The 23152-nt window shown below is 43.9% G+C and overlaps 1 protein-coding gene across 9 annotated transcripts in view; it reads left to right on the top strand.

Annotated features, from left to right (window-relative positions):
- The window catches only part of CACNA1E (calcium voltage-gated channel subunit alpha1 E), a 1569892-nt gene that overhangs the window by 1499971 nt on the left and 46769 nt on the right, over positions 1–23152 (top strand). For 6 of the 9 annotated variants that reach the window (XM_063939782.1, XM_063939786.1, XM_063939787.1 and 3 more), the window contains 5 exons: positions 845–1010; positions 16789–16916; positions 18817–18913; positions 20592–20697; positions 22709–22816. In XM_063939782.1, the coding sequence (XP_063795852.1) occupies positions 845–1010; positions 16789–16916; positions 18817–18913; positions 20592–20697; positions 22709–22816 (605 nt within the window). Of the gene's footprint in view, positions 1–844; positions 1011–16788; positions 16917–17336; positions 17434–18816; positions 18914–20591; positions 20698–22708; positions 22817–23152 lie in introns of all 9 variants that reach the window. The other 3 variants (XM_063939783.1, XM_063939790.1, XM_063939788.1) reach the window with 1 other exon arrangement.

Here is a 23152-nt window from a genome sequence, read left to right as displayed (position 1 = left end):
CAAATAGACTCCAGAATCATTCCAGAGTCTACTGTGCATGCCCAAAACTCTGGGAAGTGGCAAATGCCCCATTTCCCGGTGATTACATTGGAGAATACAGTGGTGTCTGTGGAGAGGTTAGTATAGGTTGTAGGTGCAATGTATGCGGTGGGAACCCCTCTGGACCAGGGGCTCATTATATGGGCCCCTGCTCCCATTATAGATATGCCCATGGTACATACTGTATAGCAAGCTTAGTAAAATGGTTATCTTCAATTATTAAAGCAGTTGATTGCTTGTAACATTTTGCTTGGGCCGATAGACCACATTCAGCTTGGATCGCTATTGAGACAGAAATTGCAATTTTCTCAATCTTGCTTCTGCTACAAATTGCATGTGAAGACTCGCCCAGAAAGGTAAAAGACACCCACTGATGCAATCGCAAAATTGCGATGCATATGCAGAAGTAGCGTACCATCGACAATTGCGGTTGACCCAGGGCAACTCAGAATAAGGAGAATGCAGTCGCACAATGTTAACACCCACAAACGGTCACTTCCTGTCAATCAAATTGTGGTTGCATTTCACTAAACTGTAATCGCAATTTAGCCTTTGCGCATGCGCAATGCGTTCGCATCACATGCACATTCTGCCTGATTTGTGATTTTGCAATTTTGCAACTGAATCTGAACAAGGCCCCATGTTATGTTTATTTTTAGACAGGTGTTATCTATAGAGACTATTCAAAGAGCAACGACAGTCTTAAGCAAGAGAAATGCAAACAGTGAGCAGATATTAGAGTTGACACAAATGACATAAGCCTGTAATTAATTTTATTAATTGATGATCAAGTGCTTTTTCATAGGAGTGCCACCGGCGAGGCCTGGCAGGAGATTATGTTGTCATGTCTGGGGAATAAGGATTGTGAGCCAGATACCACTGCACCCTCCGGACACAGTGAGAACGACCGTTGTGGGACTGAGCTGGCCTACGTCTATTTTGTGTCCTTCATCTTCTTCTGTTCTTTTCTGGTAAGTCTCCATATATTTCTTTAGTGGTCAATAGCAACGTTTCTCAGCTCTTGTGTTGTCGAACTGTAAAGAAAATATGTGAGTTATGCAATGTATTACTGATATATTTGCACACTTCCTTTTCCTGGATGGAAACATAGAGGTTGATTTATGAAGCGGTGAAAACAGTAGAGAAGTGTTCTGTTCTAGTGGAGAAGTTGCCCATAGAAACCAATCAGCATCTACTGTACAGATGTAGCCACCTTTATCTTGACCGATTCTCCGCCTAGACGGGCGTTTAGTCACGCTAAGGCGATAGCTTAGCTTGCTGAGTTTAATCACAGGCAGGCGCGTTGAGGCGATTCTAGATACTCAGCATGCATTACACATCTCCACCACTGGGTGGCTAATGCTCCACTAATGCAGTACTTTCGATCGTATAGCGGCGGATTGATCTACAGCTCTGGCAAATGGTCAGTGACGACTGTAATGTTAATAGATGGTGATTAATGGTCAGACGGTGAGAGTTCTCAATATAAATAAAAAGTTTATACAGACACAAACGAACATGTTAAAAAACTTGTGTATGCAGATGCAAGATTGTGTATGGAGACGGAACTAATTGTGTAAAAGAAAGTATGTACAATGCATAAACACCATGCTTTTGAAATACATGTACAGTATGAGCGTAAGAGTTCCTGTGACATTCACTTTATTATATTTTTCTTTGTTATACCTTCAATGGAAGGGTGCACACAGGTTTCACATAAATCTTGCCTTGGAACCTGATCGGAACTCCCTACCTGTCTACTGCATGAACTGTGCAGGCTCCCAGGGGGGAAGGGGAAAGTGGGATGGGGGTAGGGCGAGGCAGTGGAAAATACCGCGTTCAAAGAACGGGCCAATGCTGAAGGAGCGTCAGAATCCCCTAGCTAAAATACACAGGGTCGATAGGGATAAGCGAGGTCTATGCACATAACGATACACCAGACCCCATCGCATCACAAAGTGACAAAATGTCTGAGGCACATGAACCCCCGCCTTGTAGCATTATGTGCATAGACCTTGCTTAACCCTATCGCCCCTGTGTATTTAGCTATGGGATTCCGACACTCCTTCAGCACTGCTCCGTAGCCTGCAAAACCTATGCCGTCACTCGCTCCATAGCTGAGTGCTGACACAAGGTGGATGTTCATGTGCCTTGGACATTTTGTCAGTTTGTGATGCGATGGGGTCTGGGGTATCGTTAAGTGCATTGACCTCGCTTATCCCTATCACCCCTGTGTATTTTAGCTAGGGGATTCTGACGCTCCTTCAGCATTGCCCCATGACCTACAAAATCTGTGCTGTTACTTGCTCCATAGCCGAGGGCCTCCATGGGGCAAGGAGTCACAGGCGGTAGCCATTTCAATTGAGTCTGCCCTGCTACAGAATTGTATGTGTACCGTATGGTGCATAGAACTTTAACAGTACAACTGCTCCTGCAGCTTTGCCCTGGTTTATGTGAATAACTCCCTCCCTGTCTACTGCATGACCTGTGCAGGCTCCCAGGGGGGAAGGGCGATGGGCTAGCGGGAGGCAGTGGAAAATACCGTGCTTTTGAAATGTAAGTACTGTATGAGTCCGAGTCCCCAGTATGTTCTTCTAGTGTACTAATTAGCACAAACAGCTTGTAACGTACAGTGGCATGTTTAATCTTTCTATGTATAATGGAGAGATAAAAGCTCCTCAGTAAGTTCCTGGATGCAAAATCACTGTCCTTAGTATCTCTGTACAGTATGTTCTACTAGTGTACTAATTAGCACGAACAGCTTTTAACTGGATGCCAAATCACCGTACTTAGTATCTCTGTACAGTATGTTCTATTAGGGTACTAATTAGCACGAACAGCTTGTAACGTACAGCGGCAAGTTTAATCTTTCTATGTATAATGGAGAGAGATAAAAGCTCCTCAGTAACTTCCTGGATGCCAAATCACCGTCCTTAGTATCTATATAGTATTTTCTACTAGTGTACTAACAGCTAATTAGTACCCTAATAGAACATACTGTACAGAGATACTAAGTACGGTGATTTGGCATCCAGGAACTTACTGAGGAGCTTTTATCTCTCTCCATTATACATAGAAAGATTAAACCTGCCATGTACGTTACAAGCTGTTCGTGCTAATTAGTACCCTAATAGGACATACTGTACAGAGATACTAAAGACGGTAATTTGGCACCCAGGAACTTAGGGAGGAGCTTTTATCTCTCTCCATTATACTTAGAAAGATTACAATGGAGAGAGATTAAAGCTCCTCCCTAAGTTCGTGGATGCCAAATCACTGTCCTTAGTATCTCTGTACAGTATGTTCTACTAGTTTACTAATTAGCACGAACAGCTTGTAACGTACAGTGGCAAGTGTAATTTTTCTAAGTATAATGGACAGAGATAAAAATGCCTCCCTATGTTCCTGGATGTCAAATTACCATGCTTAGCATTTCTGTACAGTATTTCCTATCTAGCCAGAAACCCTGCATCCTGTGCAAGCTAGGCGGACAACAGGAGGGGACCCGAAACACGGTTGCTTCCCGTTTCCCTTTCCAGTGTCACATAAACTAGTGGTCGGTCTGCCCCGAAAGCCAAGAGTCTCCTCTTTTGTATGGTACTAGTCCTGAGTCTCTGGGACACCCAGAACCAGAGATATCAGTACGCAAAGTGGACCCATTTTCCCATAGACTGTAATGGGCCCGTTAATTCAGACCCACCATGGGTTCCGACGCTTGCCATGAGCCTTGTGGGGGTCACAGAAACTTGGGGTTGGTACCCTCCAGTATCTAATCGTCTCCTCTTCCATACCAACCTAGCGATGAAGGCTCCCACCTCCCACGCTGAGAGTCCCAAAGTGCCAACCTTTTTTTTTTTTTATATGTTCCCGTGACATTCACTTTATTTTTTTTTCTTTGTTATACATTCAATGAAAGGGTACACACAGGTTTCACATAAATCAAAGTAAATCTGTAGCAGCGATTCTTTCCGCTATATACAAATACACAGCGGTAATGAGTATAAATTAGTGTATTCCGACGCAACTAACTGAGCAACACAGTACTGTAGATGGTCGGCATTTGTGTATTGTACCTGACCTGAACTCCCTCCCTGTCCACTGCATGACCTGTGTAGGCTCCCAGGGGGGAAGGGCGATGGGGGTAGGGAGAGGCAGTGGAAAATACCGTGCTCTTGAAATACAAGTATTAGCGTCCGAGTCCCCTAAGGCATAAACCAACACCAATGGGAAGGAAGTGCCAACCTTTTTTTTAATGTGTTCCTGTAACATTCACTTTATTATTATTTATTTTCTTTGTTATACATTCAATGGAAGGGTGCACACAGGTTTCACATAAATCAGAGTGGGCTGTTGCACATGTCTTGTAACCTGATCGGAACTCCCTCCCTGTCTACTGCATGTACTTTGCAGGCTCCCAGGGGGGAAGGGGAAAGTGGGATGGGGGTAGGGCGAGGCAGTGGAAAATACCGTGTTCAAAGAAAAGGTATAATCAAAACCATGGGGAACTTTGCGGTGTATCGTTATGTGCATTGACCTCGCTTATCCCTATCACCCCTGTGTATTTTAGCTAGGGGATTCTGACGCTCCTTCAGCATTGCCCCGTAGCCTGCAAAATCTTTGCTGTTACTTGCAAAATCTTTGCTGTTACTTGCTCCATAGCCGAGTGCCTCCATGGAGCTAGGAGTCACAGGCGGTAGCCATTTCAATTGAGTCTGCCCTGCTATAGAATTGTATGTGTACCGTACGGTGCATAGAACCTTGACAGTAGAAACTCTCCTGCAGCTTTGCCCTGCTTTATGTAAAACTTGTGTTTTGTCAGTTTGCTATGCGATCGAGCCCGGTGTAACGTAATGTGCATAGACCTCGCTTATCTCTATCGCCCCTGTGTATTTTGGCTAGGGGATTGTGACGCTCCTTCAGCATTGCCTCGTAGCCTGCAAAACTTATACCATCTCTCACTCCATATCCGAGCGCTGCCTGCCACATGGTGGGGGTTCAGGGGCAGTGGCCATTTTGCCAGTGTGCTATGCGATCGAGTCTGGTGTACCGTAATGTACATAGACCTCACTTATTCCTATCGCCCCTGTGTATTTTAGCTAGGGGATTGTGACGCTCCTTCAGCATTGCCCCATAGCCTGCAAAATCTGGACTGTTACTTGCTCTGTAGCTTAGGGCCTCCATGGGGCAAGGAGTCATAGGTGGTAGCCATTTCTATTGAGTCTACCCTGCTACAGAATTGTATGTGTACTGTACGGTGCATAGAACCTTAACAGTAGAACCGCTCCTGCAGCTTTGCCCTGGTTTATGTGAATAAAAAAAATTATAAAGTGTCTGGGAAAAACTAACATGCATTCGTACTTTAGGAATCGAACCCGGGACTCTGAGTATAGGAAGCGGAATACTTCACCACTTCGCCGCAGACAGATGAATAAATCCATTGGTTTTGATTATGCTGTAATGGCTACGGGATTAGGATGCTAACATACTGTACAAAATTCCTAATCTCAAGAGGCAATAGTGAACTTCTAACACGTCCATTTGCGACAGTGTACACTACTGGTTTTATGTTGTTTTGTCTGCGGGACTTGGACGCTCACATATTCATAAAGTACTGTAAATGGATCATATACTGTATGCTGTACTATTTGCATCTGTACCATATATACTGTATTAAATAATGCAGCGTAATGAGTATTTACTGTATTAAATAATGCAGCGTAATGAGTATTTACTGTATGCAGCGTAATGAGACGCCTTAGTAAAGTAGTCCTTATTATATATTTCAGTATTGTATTTTACGGGAGACCACACGCATGCGCAGTGGTGATTGTAAAAAGCGAAATCTGGTGGATGATCACAGGTATTACATGTAAAGGTAACGCCAAACGCTCTCCGTGCGATTAGGTACGCCTCTCTGTGACTAGGCGCGCTTCCCTACACCCCGGGACGCTGCGTATGCTCGATCGGTACAAACGCCTCAGCCAGTCAAGATAAAGGTGGCTACATCTGTACCTATCATCTTACAGAATTTTCTTGATAAATGCTACCTCAAACTGACTGGCTGCCATGGGCAACTTCTCCACATTTTTTCTGCTTCATACATCAACCTCATAGTCACACAAATGTATTTTGTACCAAAGATGCTGTTTCATTAAAGCACATTGATTTTCTGTGTGGTATTCTGTAGAAAAGATGGAGTGCCCCTTACCCACTTGCCTTGCGTGGTCGCATCAGATGTGTTCATACTAGGCTGGGCTTTCCCTGACATGGTCACATAATCTACAGCAGCCGCCAATCTCAGAGGGACCTCTTGGACCCCCTGCTTCCTGGTTACCACTCCCAGTGCGTGCTGTGTTGCTGATCAATGCAGGAAAATGTAAATGAAACAGCCCTTACCTTGCCTGTGTACACCAAGCGGCCGCAAAGAGGAACAGCAGCCAATGGGAAAATGTAAAACCATGATTTGGTTCGATCATCAATGACCTGATATATCCGGTATCGATGGTCAAATTGATGTATGGTCGAATTGATCTATGTTAGAAATAGATGTTCCTAACCCAATTCAATCATGGGCGCCACAAAGGGGGGGGGGGGGGTTGGCATGTGACCCGGGCAACATATTTGAGGGGGTGCCGGTTTCCTCCAACTACCGCACCCATGTCCAGCTCTTCCCACTGCCCGCCGCTCCGCTGCTGGACTCGGGGCCAGTGGTTGATATAGAGGGAAGCACTTTATCCTCCCACAGTAACTGCACTCCATTCATCCAGACTGGCAGGCTTTACAATCAATCTTAAATACTCACTGAAAAGACCTGCTTTTCCACAGTCTGGATGAATTGAGTACTGAACAAAGCACATAAGCCTGCATCCCTGGAGGGGGTTGCTGTGTGCAGGGACCCCAGCTCCTGCCTGCAACCGTTGGCATCAGTGGGGTGCTGTCACTAGTGGCAGCCTGCATCTTCACCAGTGACACAGTGTATCGTAAGTATATTTTTAGTTTGTTTAATTGCCATTCCTGGTGTCTCTCTCCCTTCCTCCCTGTCCCTCCCTCTGTTTCCTCTTTCTCTCTCTCCCCCCACCTATCTTTCCCTCCCCTCTCTGTTTTCTCTCTCTCTCTACTCTAACTTTCCTTCTTCTCTCTCTCTCCTCCCCTCTCTCTCTGTCTTCTCTCTTTCTCTCTCTTCACTTTCCCTCTCTCTCTTTTAATTTTTCATTATTTCTCTTACGTCCTAGTGGATACTGGGGTCTTGTACTTTAGTACCATGGGGTATAGATGGGGTCCACTGGAGCCTGGCACTTTAAAACTTTTGGTATGTGCATGTGTGTGCTGGCTCCTCCCCTCTATGTCCCTCCTACCAGACTCAGTTTAGAAAAATGTGCCCAAGCAGCCGGGTGCACTTCCCTGGAGCTCCAGAGATTTTTTCTTCATTGTTATTTTAGTTTATTATTTTCAGGTAGCTCTGCTTGGCAGACAGGCTACCTGCTTCGTGGGACTTAGAGGGGGGACGAACCAACCTCAAAATGGTTCGTAATCCCAGCTGACATGACACTGAGGGGTCATTCCGACCCATTCGCTCGCTGCAGTTTAACGCAGCGCAGCGATTGGGTCGCATGCCGGACAGCTGAAGGCTGTCGTTCAGTAGCGATCGCCTCTGCCTGATTGACAGGCAGAGGCAGTCGCAGCGCGGGAGGGGTCTGGACGACGGCGTTAAGCCGCCGTTTAGGGAGCGCGGTCCGGCCAACGCAGGCGTGGCCGGACCGTTGGGGAGGCGGCCCGCAGCGGCTGCATGACATCTCACGCAGCCGCTGCGGCCAGTGGCAGCGACGATCAACTACCGGCCAGCCGCAGGAGCTGCGCTGGCCGGGAGTTACTCCACAAATACAAAAACATCGCCGCTGTGCAATGCTTTTGTATTTGTGGGGGGGGCGGACTGACATGCGGGGCGGACTAGCCCTGTGCTGGGCGTCCCCCCGCATGTCAGGCAAGATGATCGTAGCTGTGCTAAATATATTTCAACACATTGTGGTGCTGTATTCTGTGTGCTGGTGTCCACTCCTCAGTGTCACTCCAAGGGCTCTCTAGGGTCTGTGTGGGGTGTTGTTCAGTGGGCTGCGCTATAGTTTCCTGTATAATGTCTGTGGACATGGTTATGTGTGCTGCTTGTAATTCTACCCCATCTTCAGAGAGGTCACTCGTGTGTGAGCAATGTTCCTTGTCTCTGCAAGAGCCCAGCTCACGGGCACCTGATTCAGATGGTAAATTCTGAATTAGCTGCAGCTAAAACAAAAAGACAGGTGTTGTGCTTGTGTGGCTAATGCAGCAGATACCAAGAAGGCTTCTCAGCCCCCTCTAGTGGCTTCACATAAACGCTCACTGCCACAGGTGCTCCAGTCTGATTCTGTTTCTGATCAGCCAGGTGTGGATGATGATGATATGGACGAAGACAGCTCTCTGTTGCCCTGGGGTGGAGGCTCTCATTTTTGCTGTAAGTGAGGTCCTCCACATACCGGATCAGGAGGTGGAACCAGATGAGGAGTTATACTTTAATGTTAGACCCAATAAACCCTTATAAGAAATTTAAAATTCCTTAGAGGTTATTGACTAATTTTCCTTTCCCTGATGAGGACAGGAAGGTATTGGTACTGCCAGTGCCTGGGACTGTATCCCTGAAAGAGCCAGCTGAACGTAAGATTAAGACCATGCTCAAGGCAGTCTATACGGTGGCAGGTGCTGCTCAACACCCTACAATTGTTTGCGGGTGGATTTCCAGGGCGGTAGTCAAATGTTCTGATAGCGTTATTGACGGTTTAGACACTTTGCCTGGGGATGAGGTAGTTACAGTATTCTACTGCAACATATACAGGATGCTGCAAAACTTATGAGCGAAGCTTTTCAGGAGTTGTGTAGGCTTAATGGCCGCACTACTGCTATGGCTGTTTCGGCGTGTAGAGCTCTGTGGTTACGTCATGGGTCAGCATATGCTGATTCCAAAAAGGGTGTCGAAAATCTTCCATTTACAGGTGATGCATTATTTGGAGACAAATTAAATAAATGGCTCTCCCAAGCAACGGCGGGTAAGTCTACCTATCTACCTTTGGCTGCGCCTCCTGCTAGACGTTCTTACACAGGACCCTCCATGCAGTCCTTTCATGTGGCAAGGTTCAGATTCCGGGGCCGAAGGGTCTTCACCACTTCCAGATGATCTCGTGGTAAGTCTCATAAAACCTGCACCTGCTGTTTCCCTGGACCAGACCACCGGATCCCCTGCCGCAAAGCCTTCCGCGAGACGGTTGGCCACAGCAGCAAGGCGACTTTCAGGTTGGTGCTCCCCTTCAACACTTTGCCCACGTGTGGGCGGAGTCCTGCCAGGATCCTTGGGTGAGGGATCTCATTTCCCAGGGATACCGGCTGGAATTTCACACGCTCCCTCCTCACAGATTTTTCAAGTCGGGCTTACCAGCTTTACCCACAGCAAAAGTTACCTTGCAAGAGGCTCTTCAAAAACTTTTGCAGACGGGGATGGTGGTTCCAGTACCTCCTCCGTTACGCAACAGAGGTTTTTACTCCAGTGTTTTTGTCATTCCCAAACCAGACTGTTCGTGCGCCCCATCTTGAACCTGAAGTCTCTGAACCCGTATCTGCGAGTGTTCAAATTCAAGATGGAATCACTGCGGGCGGTGGTGTCTGCTCTGGAGGAGGAGCGGTTCCTGGTGTCTTTGGACATTAAAGATGCTCTACACATTCCCATGTGGCCCCTCATCAAGCTTACCTCAGGTTCACCATATTGGATGACCAGTTCCCGTTTCAGGCCTTACCCTTCGGATTATCCACAGCTCCAAGGGTCTTAACCAAGGTCATGGTGGAAATGATGCTACAGCTGCGCATGATGGGAGTGAACATAGTCCCCTACTTGGACAAACTCCTGATAAAGGCTGTGTCGAGTGACCGTCTGCTGCACAGCATCGACCTGATGACTTGCCTACTTGCGGATCATGGGTGGATCCTGAATTTTCAAAAAACTCACCTGGAACCGACCCAACATCTTCAGTTCCTGGGAATGATACTGGATACAGGTGGTCATTCCGAGTTGATCGCACATAGCAACTTTTTGCTGCTCGTGCGATCAACTTGACGCCGCCTATGGGGGAGTGTATATTAGCATAGCATGGCTGCGATCGCTTGTGCAGCCCTGCTATGCTAAAAAAGTTTCCTGCAAAACAAGACCAGCCCTACACCTACTTACCCAGTGCAACGGATCCAGAGATGAAGGTCCCGGCTGTGACATCCACCCTCCAAACGCCTGGATACGCCTGTGTTTGTCTTACCACGCCCAGGAAATGGTGAGTACGCGCCCTGATCCTCCTTCCCGCTGTCAATCTTCTTGTTATAGGGTCTGCAATCGCTTTCTTCGGTCCTGGCGTCGTTGCCGCTGGGCAACAACGCGCGTTCGCAATGCGGGCGCTGTGCAGCCACAGTTCCGACCCGTTCGCACCACAGTGAAAAACCACTGCGTGCGAACGGGTCGGAATGACCCCCACAGTGTCTCAAAAGGTGTTTCTCCCGATGGACAAGGCCTTGGCTATCCAGACTATGGTTCGCTTGGTGCTCAGTCCTTGCAGGGTATCCATACATCTTTGCACCCGATTACTGGGCAAGATGGTCGCTGCTTGCCAGGCAATCCAATACGGTAGATTTCATGCCCGGCCTTTTCAGCTGGACAAATGGTCAGGGTCTCACCTTCACATGCATCAGGAAGTGACCTTATCTCCGAAAGCCCGGATTTCTCTATTATGGTGGCTAAAAGTTTCTCACCTGGTAGAGGGCAGGAGTTTCAACATCCACTCGTGTATTCTGCTGACTACGGATGCCAGCCTCCCAGGGAACGTGGTAGAAACAGGAATCTGTTCTGCAGATAAACGTCCTGGAACTCAGGGAAATTTACAATGCCCTTCTGCCGTCTTTTCATCTACTGAAGGATCAGGCGATCCATAAACCGACAAGGGGGAACAAGAAGCAGAGCGGCGATGCGAGAGGTGTCAAAATTCCTCCTCTGGGCGGAGGCCACTGCAAGGGCCATCTTAGCCATATTCATTCCATGGACAACTGGGAAGCAGACTTCCTCGGCAGGCACGACCTCCATCCGGGGAATGGGGCCTACATCCCCAGGTGTTACGACGGTGGGGCTGTCCGCAGATAGAGCTGATGGCTTCTCATCTCAACAAGAGGCTATGCCATTACTGTTCCAGAACGCGGGATCCGCAGGCTGCTGCAGTGGACGCACTGACGACCCCGTGGATGTACCAGTTTGTGTACCTGTTCCCTCTTCTACCACTAATCCCAAAGGTTCTCAAAAGACTAAGAAGGGGAAGCGTTCAGGCACTTCTAATTGCCCCGGTTTGGCCTCGATGGGCGCAGTACTTGGACCTCCTAACCATGGCTCTGAAGGATCCCTGGCCTCTGCCGCTACAAAACGATCTTCTTCAACAAGGTCCGTTCGTTTATCTAAACTTTGAAGGCTTGGAAGTTGCGGCTGTGTTTGAAGGCTTGGAAGTTGAGGGGAAATTCTAGCTAGAAAGGGTCTTCCCTCCCAAGTCATTTCCACCATGGTCCAGGCCAGGGAGATGGTTACATCAAAACATTATCATTGTATCTGGAAAAAGTATGTTTTCCTAGTGTGAAGGTAGAAAGGTTTCTCCCATGGAATTTAGAATTGATCGTTTTCTACTTTCCTGCAAGCGGGAGTGGATAGATATGGGCCTACGGTTAGGATCCATCAAAGTCCAGATTTCTGCACTCTCTATTTTCTTCAAGAAACAACTTGCCTTGTTGCCAGAAGTACAGACTTTCCTAAAGGGAGTTCTTCATCTGCTACCACCCTTTGTGCCACCCACGGCACCGTGGGACCTCAATGTGGTTCTGTCCTTTCTTCAATCAGATTGGTTTGAACCCTTACATAGCGTGGAGTTAAAATTCCTCACCTGGAAGACGGTGATGTTATTAGCATTGGCGTCTGCCGGACGTGTCTTATTTGATATTTCACACTGACAGGGCAGAACTTTGGACAAGTTTTTGCCGAAAGGGGTTTCCACTTTTCATGTGAATCAACCTATACTGGTTCCAGTGTTGTCTGCCGCTTCCGTTGGTCCTGAGTCCTTGGATGTGGTCAGGGCTCTGAAGATTTATGTCAACAGGACGGCCCGTCATCGGAAATCTGACTCGCTGACTTGGAAATCTGACTTGTCCTTTACGATGCCTCCAAGATTGGTCGGCCAGCTTCTAAGGAATCTCTTGCTCGCTGGCTCATGTTGACCATTCAACAGGCCTATTCTTCAATGGCTCTGCCTTGCCGACGTCTATTCAGGCCCACACGATGAGGTCGTGGGATCTTCCTGGGCGGCTGCCCGGGGTGTTTCCGCCCTAAAATTGAGCTGCAACTTGGTCTGGTTCGAACACATTTGTTAAGTTCTATAGGTTCGATACCTTGGTCAAGGATGACCTTCAGTTTGGTCAGGCGGTTTTACAGGGGTCTCAGCACTCTCCCACCCGTTTGGGAGCTTTGGGACTTCCCCGTGGTACTAAAGTACAAGACCCCAGTAACCACTAGGACGTAAGAAAAAATAGGAATTTAATACCTACCGGTAATTCCTTTTCTCCTAGTCCGCAGTGGATACTGGGCGCCCGCCTCAGTGCTTCAATCCTGCTTATCTGTGTAAGTATTTGTTTGGACCGGTGTTGCGGTCCCTTCTGTTGTTGGGATAGCTGTTCTATCCTGGTTAGGTTGGTGTTGCTATCCTCTGTTCTGGTTAGGGCCCTCCTTCTGTTTATGGTTGTGTGTTGGCTTGTTGCTTCACCGCCGTTGTATTGTTTCTTCTCTCATATATTGTCCGTCTCCTCGGGCACAGTTTTCCTAGACTGAGTCTAGTAGGAGGGGCATAGAGGGGAGGAGCCAGCACACACATGCACACACTAAAAGTTTTAAAGTGCCAGGCTCCAGTGGACCCGATCTATACCCCATGGCACTAAAGTACAAGACCCCAGTATCAACTACGGACTAGGAGAAAAGGAATTACCGGTAGGTATTAAATTCCTTTTTTTGTGTGTGTGTGTGTGTGTGTGTGTGTGTGTGTGTGTGTGTGTGTGTGTGGGTGGTGGGGAGGGGGGCACCAAATTACTGCCTTACCCCAGGTGACAGGAGTCCTAGTTTCGGACCTGATTAACCTACCTACAAACTGCGGACACCACTCTATTACCCTATGGTATGGCACTTATCAGCACCTGTGTTTTGATTTCCAACAAGTAACCTAGGTAACTGATAAGAACTTGAATGTCTCATCACCACATACTGAACCTACCTGTGAAGACAAAAATGAAAACTGTTATCATGAATACAGTTAGTCATATAGCAATGTGCTCTATGTTACTCATGAAGAGAAAGCAGAACTTACAGACACTGATATACTTATGAAGGTTTTCTAGTGACAGTGACAATTTCAGTAATACTGTACTCTGTTCTCCGTTATATGTCTTTTTGCAACTGCATCCATTTCAAGATGTGTATATCTTAAACAACGGCATTCTAATGTGTATGATAATGGAAATGCTGTTTGCATAAATTTTGCTCTGTAACCACTGTATCTACAGTACACAGCATGTTGACAATCAAATGAAAATTACAGTCCGTATTTATTAAACACTTATACTAGGTACTGCAGCATCTGCTGAGTTTATTTATGCACCTATTTTTATTTTGTAAGCAAAATGTACAGTATACCCTTAAGTTAACCAAAATGTGTGCCTCTTCTTTCTGAAGAGCATTGCAGCTTACTGCAGAATCCTTAATATAAGGTAATAAATATTTGTGCTGAATCTGCCATCATTACATTGCTCAGGCAATGAGCCCACTTTATGACATACATACTTTTAATTGACAGTTACTACTGTATGTCGACAGTGAATATGTCTATGGGAAAATGCTGAATATTGACGTGGTTGTAATGTTACTTATTTTATGAGATTTCTGTATTGTAAAGGCTGATGGAACCTTACACTGAATTCTGAATACCACTAGTAAAAGACTTAACATATATAATACGGGTGTAGTAGGATACGCCGGCGGCCGGGCTCCTGGATGCCAGCATACCTGCACCGGAATCCCGACCGCCGGCATACCGACAGCTTGGCGAGCACAAATGAGCCCCTTGTGGGCTCGCTGCGCTCGCCACGCTGCTATTCTCCCTGCAGGGAGGTCGTGGACCCCCAAGAGGGAGAAAAGGTGCCGGTATGCCGACTGTCGGGATTCCAGCGCCGGTATACTGTGCACCGGGATCCCGACAGCCGGCAAACTGAAGACCACCCATATAATACCAACAGAATTCCAGCCATATATAATCAACAATAAAAGAAGACTGAACATATACTGTTTCACAAATAATAATAGACTGAACATATATAATACTACCAATTAAATTAAGCAAAACATATATAATAACAACAATAATAAAAGACTGAATATATATGTATATGTATGTATATATATATATATATATATATATAATTACCACCACAATAATAATAATAATAATATTAATAATAATAATAATAATATATACTGAACACATATACAGGTTGAGTCTCCCGTACCCGAAATACAGAATTTTTGGAGTGTGACTGAGACACCTTTGCTCTTCTCTCACTGCACTAAATATATATATTATTGTTAATAATGATAATAATAATAATAATAATAATAATAATAATAATACAATAATACCATATATAATACCAGCAGTGATAGACTGGATATATATATAATATCAGCAAAAATAATAAACTGAACATTCAGTCCGATATTTTGTACCACACACTAATAATAGTCTGAACATATATGATACTAACAATTCTAATACTCTGAACATATACTGTATACTACTACTACTACTACTACTACTAATAATAATAAGATGAGCATATATAATTCTATCACTAATAATTGACTGAACATATATAATATTAACCATATTATTAGACTGAACATATACAGTATAATACAGAATAAAAATAATAATAATAATAATAATAATAATATGAACATATAATTCTACCATTAATAATGAACTGAAAACATGGTTATATTTCACTTGATTATTAGTGTTGATATTATAAAAGATTAGTCTATTATTAATTGTATTATTATTATTATTATTATTATTATTATTATTACATCAGTAATAATAAACTGAACAGAATACCAACAAAATGAGACTGGATATAATAGTTATAAATTATTTAAGAAGGGATCAATGAAGTTCACAGAGACATCTGTGACAAGATTAAAGCAGATGCTACATTAAATATGTATTTGTAAGGGCAGGTAGTATTAAACTTTGAATGTTGTTAGAATAGAGGGATACAATTACATAGCTATTGCCCATTCCTGGTAAAGGAGATGTCATCAGTGTATTTCACATTCAGTACCATCAGTGTAAGTACAGGGGAACCATATCGGCTGAAATATGTTTTATATTGTCCTGTTGGAAGCAGTTTGTTTTTCTAAATTAATTTAGTATCAGAGGATTAGGGAATGGGATTATAATGAAAATTAATTACATGAAAAACTGAATGTTCCTTTAAAGAGCAGTTGAGTCATTACAGGATATGAGCATGTCTAAACCTGTGTCTGTCTTTGAACTAAATATGAGATTGGTACACCTCTATGTCGCAACACTCTGAGGTACTGTAGTGCTAAGGCCAGAGTGAATGACCTGCAGTTTCATAGGTAACACAAATACTGTACAGTGAAATTAATTAAATCAATTATATATATATACGTATGTTTTGTATATATTAAATAACAGCATTAAGCTACTATTGAATATGAACAAGGAAACTCCTGTATATCATTGTGCTAAATCACATGTTTAGGTGATTCAACTTGCTCTGTACATACAGTATATGTATAGATTCGCACATAGGGTCATGGCCACTGATATCATAGCAAGCATAACTGACAAGTTTTTATTTTACTTATAGCAAATTTTCTATATAATCTAAAAGCTATAGGTTGTCTTTGGGTACACATGTGTCCTCAAACACCTTTGCTCTAATTGCGCAAGTGGCCCTATTTGGTGCATTACAGACTTTTGCAACTTAGCAGTGCCAAGCCTCTTATCTTATTTGCACAAATAAAGCAACTTAAGTACTTTGCAAGTGTACACCGACCACTGGGGCTGGGAGAACTTGTGCTTATGTGTGCAACAAAGTAAAAATCTGTGCAAAAATGTCCTGATACGAACGTCCTAGGCCATTCTTCTGCCCATGTGTCATTATGCTTAATCTGTGACTTTATACACATTTTATACCAATTCCTGACAAAATGAGAAACCTACTGTCTTTGGTACACTGTGAGCAGCTTTGCATGTGGCTACGATGTGCCGATTTAGGAAAAAATGTGCTAAACTACCTGTGGCGGAGAGCTTAAGTTTCCCCAAGTGGCTCCGTGTAGGAGGACCCATCTGAACATTTGATGGAGGCAGGAACAATGATACCATAATTTACTTTGTAATAAACATTTTGGGGAAAGTCTTGTCAGACTAAATAGTGCATCTTACCTTAAGTCCATACCGTATGAACTTGAGAGTATACAGTAGGTCTAGTTGTTGGTGTTCTTTATGAAGATGTACAACTTATACAGTATGTGATGTCTGTTAGAAGTGTAATAGTAACAATGCTATTTCTCTGTGTTATCCCCAGATGTTAAATCTGTTTGTTGCTGTCATCATGGATAACTTTGAGTACTTGACGAGAGACTCTTCTATTCTGGGTCCTCATCATCTGGATGAGTTTGTTCGGATCTGGGCGGAATATGATAGAGCAGCATGGTAAATTACCTTCCACATTCTTAATTCTTGAACCGAGCCATGTAAAATTCACAAATATGGCATAAAAGGATGATGGTTCCAGAAATAGATTAAACATTCTAAAAAAGGTCTCCAAAATACTTCAATTTATCATACAGGTCACTTGTTTTCTGGGACATCATATTTATACAGCAATGCTCCATTTTGCTAACAGCCAACTGATGACTTCCTTTGGGTCGGTTTCCTGGCCTTGCCCTATTTTATGTCCCAGAGTACCCTGCAATATTTTTGCAGTAGCTGGGTTTGATATTTCACTGCCCCAGGAGCTCTCATGGTGCAGTTATTGAAGTTGTGGGGGGGTTGTCCTCTGACCATGGAGGTATCTCCAACTTCATGGTTGTGAGCTGTGCTCTGATTAACATGCCTGTGCTTCTCTTCCAGTGGCAGGATCCCCTATAAGGATATGTACAAATTAGTCCGAGTCATCTCGCCTCCGCTCGGCCTAGGAGAGAACTGCCCCTACAGGGTGGCATGCAAGGTTTGGTGCCCAGTCTCTCAGCCCTTTCCACTCAGCAAGGGCATAGCTTACCTCTACCTCCCCACCTTTCCTTTCACCTAACTGTCCCTTCCCCTCCACCGCTCCACTACTGCACCATGCAAGGGACCTTGGGCTGCTGCCTCCAGGTTTAAATATTGACATTGACACCCAGTCCCACTAAATCAGCAGCTGCACCCAAGCTAGTCCCTGGGACTCAGCATCATGCCCATACTAAATGGGGGGGGGGGGGGATGAGATATAAAGCTAGTGTGACAGGGAAGAGAGGTATGCACAGAAGAATGGATTATAAGATGACACAGACAAGATCTTCCCAACTCCAGTCTTTAAAAACCCCAGTAGGTCATATTTTCATGTTTTCTGTCTTTGGAAACAGGTGGGATAATTTCTGACCCAGCAAAAGAGATTAACTCACCCGTCCATGGTTACAGAAATTGATAAAACATGACCTGTGGGGGTACTTGAGGATTGGAGTTTGGAACCACTGGCATAGACAATATGAATAAAATAGTATGGGTGGAAATAGTTATGCCTACATGTCAAGATGTATCTGTCTCAACTCCCCTGCAGGACACTGTTAAAGGGTCATCTCACACAGCTCTTGTTTAAGGGATCAAGTGAGCTGGTGATGTTTTGGGTCTGTGGATGGAAACTGGGCTTTAATTAACTAAAACTTCCACACACTCTGGAGGTCCAGGGTTACTGGTGTTGGGGGGCAGCTGGTTGACTCTGATCTTCAACTTGGCATGAATTGAAGAGACTTGCAGGAAGAATGCATGAAAGCTTTCCTTGTATGCAGCCCGGAGCATGGTTAGCACTGGTGCATGCCGGGAGCCACACCACACAGCCAGGAGGAAGCAACTGCAGGTTCCCTATCTTACAACCAATAATTACTAGCTGCACCCTCCGGTCAAGTTCTAAAATATCCAGGAAGGATACACGGCTCCTCCAAAAGTCAGCTCAGTAATGGCAGCCCAGCATAAGTACTGCAGACTGAGGCTGAGTGTGAAGACGTGTATCTGGGGTATATACTGTACATGCTTGCAACCTCACTGCAACACAGAAATAGAACAAAAGAGAACAATTTGTTGAGGTGGGAAAAATAAAAATTAAAGACGTGAGTGCGGTATAACCCCGCCTGAGTCTGTTCCTGAGGGTGAAGGCATTTATTAACCCCTCCCTCTTTTTTCTGTTTCTCCTTTTCTTCCTTGTTTCCTATGTGTTTTACCTTTTTTTGTGCTTCTTTTTGTATTGGTTTGTTTTCTGCTGCCCTGGTTATGCTGTACCTCTGTCCCTTCATTGCTCGTTCCATTGTCTTCACCTCACTCCCTCCCACCTTCTCTGGATCCCACTGTCCACAACCAGTGGCCGCATCCACTATACAGAGATGTATGAAATGCTGACACTCATGTCACCACCTTTAGGCCTCGGAAAGAGATGTCCTAATAAAGTGGCTTATAAGGTACAGATCACGCTTATTGCACCAGGAGCTAGCTGAAGGCTTATACCTTTTTTATGTTGTAAGTTCATCAAATAAGGTTAAGAAAAAGTCATGGAGGATAGAAGATGGCACTGTATGTAGTACTTTGAGTTTCTCTACATTGCATTGAGGCATACATGTTAGCATTTGATTTAATTTATAGGAATTTTTTTTTAGAACAAAAGCTAACCTACAGTATCTTGGTTCACCTTGCCGAGAAGTTAATCATTGGCTTTTCATCGCAATAAAAGTTGAATATGTAGACCTGGATCTTATCCTATCATTGTCTGTGTACAGCATGCTACTGTGAAAGAAAACGTTCTCATTTAAGTCAGGAACCACAATTTGTTGTCAAAGCATCATCTTAGGTTAATTTCCAGCCGAAAACCTAATTACTGTACCACAAATGTATGATAAAAGTGCAAAAAAGTGTGAAATTATTACAAAAATAATACCTCTAAGAATGATAGCGCCCCTATTGCATTATGCCTGCACTCAAATCTGTTCCTTCTGTTAAGTCAGATTGGACTCAGTGCCATTGTCTTGTCTCAAATAATATTCTATAGGGGGACAATTCACATACAATGTACTGTCTGATTTTGAGTCAGACACAAAGTGGCTGTGTTTGCGTGTTGCTGCAGAAGCCTGATTTCCTACCTTATGCTAATGCATATTTCCATAGGACTAATGCAGGGATGCATGTGGGTAGAAACTCCACCCACTGTTTTTCCACCTGCAGCCGCAACCGTCACACATGCTAGGTTCAAGAGATTTATCCCTTCTCCATAAGCACGTCTCTAGCTAAATGCTCATGACATTTACATAGACTCCCACAACACAGAGTAGCGCCATGCGATCAAATTGTTGCCACCTAGTTCCTGCCCAGAAACTAAACCTGGAAGCCCTTCTATCGCAAAGGACTACTCTTATTGGGGAAAGCTGTCCTTTGTGATACTAGTCACATTTCTAAGTACATAGCCGAAGAGCATGCACCCAATAAGTGGCAATATGTACCACATCACAGATGCGATGCTTAGTACATACGCCACATATGCATCCATGAAAAGACTCAGTCAGCCCTATAAGCTTAAGCAGATAACTCCGTAATCTGCTCACTCTTCATATGTTGTTTACTCCAATCCCAATATAAACAGGAACGAGTCCTGATGCTGAGCCCATTTTTTTTTATATGCTAATAGAATATTTAATCAATATAACTTTAAAAAAAAAATAAGTTTGCATTTGATGTTATATTTTATTTCTGCTTTTAAGACAGCTGACCTCTAATGGTTTATATATATATGCTCTGTAGTCATGATAGTGTGTAAGTCAGTAATTACAGTATCAGACAAGTTCCCCTTCAACTTGCTGGTTCTGGACAGTTCTACCTTTGCCTTGTTTGTACGTTTTCCAGCAATTCTGACACTCTTCTGGGAATATGTTGCAGTCAGAGTAGCCTTGCATGTTCCCTCTGTGACACTCTCTCGTATGTAGGTACACATGTATAGGGTGGAGTCAGGGACGTGGAGGGAAGCTTGGGGAGTGATGTTTCCATTCTTGTTCTGTGTATGGTGTAGTGATTATGTGCATATGTGTGCTTGTTTGCTTTGGGTCCCCTTGTCGATATCCCATATCTTGGGCACCCGGTGTTTTTGTACAGAGATTGGTCCTAATGAATATGCCAGTAACGGAGGACATGACGGTACATTTCTCATCCACCCTCATGGCTCTGATCCGGACCGCACTGGATATAAAAATAGCCAAAGGTAAGAATGTAAAACATACAGCAATATTGTGTTTGAGTAGTGAATGTAACAGGCTGATTTATATTTCTACAGTATGTGTCTGTCTGAGGTCTAGCTCACATAACAGTATTGACAAACCAGGCCATTAACTGCTGTTGACTTAAATACTTGAGTTAAAAGAATACACTACATTACAAATAGAACATTTCAATAATTGATAAGGTAAAACGGCCGCTTTATTTGTGTCAATCGGTTTTTCATTTTATGGATCTATTTACACTACTTATTAGAGCTACAGGTGTTTTGTAATGAACAGTAATAGAAAAATAGTTGGAAACAGATATATTAATATTTATGAGTATTAATGAGAGTTTGAATATGCTCACAGAGCTTCATGGAAAGTATACATCAGCAAACTATAGGAAGTCTGGCAGCCTTAGAGGCTTCTGATTGACTTAGAACATTCACATACGGTCAGGGCCGATGAGAGCTGCGTTGCAAAGGGGCACATTTGTCCAGCACAGCAGCTGATTCGGCCCCTGCTGGGCCTCTCCACCATGGTGCATGGCCTACATCACAAAACATACCCAGAAAGACTAAAAAATCTGTATAGTTTGGAGCAGAGAAGGGAAAGGGGAGACATGATAGAAACGTTCAAAGACAGTATATCAAGGGTTTTAACAAAGACCAGGAGGGAAACATTCTTGAAATGAAGAGAAGCAATAGGACACGAGGACATGCATTGACACTGGAGGGGGGGAGGTTCAGGGGAAATTTGAGGAAAATTTACTTCACAGAGAGGGTAGTGGACAAGTGGAATAGCCGCCCATCAGAGGTGGTAGAGGCTAAGACAGTGGAGCAATTCAAACATGCATGGGATAGACATAAGGATATCCTTACAAAGAAATGAGGATCAGATAGGGATTGAGATAAAAATATGGTAAAACAAGGGGCAGACTAGATGGGCCAAGTGGTTTTTATCTGCCTTCAAATTCTATAAGACCAGCCCGGGGTGGTCAGTACCTCCCAACCCCCTCTCCCCCTTTACTGCACCCATGCATAAGGTTAGTGTCACAGGATGCTCACCACCTACAGTATGTGTAGGTCAGCTCATTTAAATACTGTCTACAGTAAGTAGTTGCAACAGACGCTACAAGTCATATAGAAAGGGGCAACATTTTGAAGCTGATTATACCAAGAATCTACTGTATGAAGACTAGAAGAGAACAAAAGAGTTTCAAGAGAAAATGTCTTTAGGATAGGTTTATTCCCATTTTATTCAGCATCAGTATGAAAAAAGGTAGGCAATTATCCTGCCTAAAACGGAGAACTGAACTATAAATACATATGTAAAATATTTTTCTAAATAAAGGACAAAGGTGCATGTTTTACATCCTCCGTCAGGACTTTTTGACCGTATATGGTGCAAAATGGTATAGTTTTGCTAACAAAGGCACTTTTTTTAAACATTATCATATTCCCCAACTTTTATTCAATAATGTCAAAGTCTTCGTTAATAAATTGCATTGAAGCTTTTACTTATGATATATTATTAATTAAAACTGCATGGCGGGAGAACTTATATTGATAAATTTTTGCATGTTATGTTGAAGCTTTAACTTATGATATATTATTAATTAAAACTGCATGGTAGGAGAACTTATATTGATACATTTTTGCATGTTATGTTGAAGCTTTTACTTATGATATATTATTAATTATAACTGCATGGCGGGAGAACTTATATTGGTACATTTTTGCATGTTATGTTATGTATTCTGAAGAGTATTGAACATTAAAGTAAATATGTGTAAGCTTGTGGGACTTACCTTGATGTTGGTGTAAATCTAGGTCTACAGTATGTATTTATATGGCAACAGTTTTTATACGTCAGTTCTTTTGTTCATTTTTTGTGCCTAAAAAGTAAAGTTTTAAAATGTGAAAATCTCCTATAGAAATGTTATCTCTGCGGATACTGCCGGCTGTTGCTCTCTATGGTACATGTATACAATGATTTTATGGTATCTTACAGGTGGAGCTGATAGACATGAACTGGACTCGGAGCTGCAGAAAGAAATACTGGCTATTTGGCCAAATCTCTCCCAAAAGATGTTGGACCTGCTTGTGCCAATGCCACAAGGTGAGGATTTGAGATATGAGTAGCTCTAAGGTAAAGCGGATCTACCGGATCAGGGGCTGAATTTGAGTCGGACGAAAGGTCCCGCGCAGTCTCTCCATATGCTTCCTTACAAATTAGTCTGAAACCAGCTTCCCTACTCCGTACATCTGACTCAATATAGCTACATGCACATGTGTAATGTGTATGTGTACACATGCTGTGTGCCAGAGGCGTATCTAGGGTAGGGCGAGTGGGGCACGTGCCCTGGGCGCCTTGGCAGGCCCAGGAGAGGGGGGCGCCGCCGGCGACCAGGGCATCATGCCCCACTCGCCCCCGTCAACCCTAAATGTGAGGGGA

Source organism: Pseudophryne corroboree, chromosome 9 (genome assembly GCF_028390025.1).
Source record: "Pseudophryne corroboree isolate aPseCor3 chromosome 9, aPseCor3.hap2, whole genome shotgun sequence".
Classification (NCBI taxonomy): domain Eukaryota; kingdom Metazoa; phylum Chordata; class Amphibia; order Anura; family Myobatrachidae; genus Pseudophryne; species Pseudophryne corroboree.
This window is presented reverse-complemented; position numbering and strand designations above follow the sequence as displayed.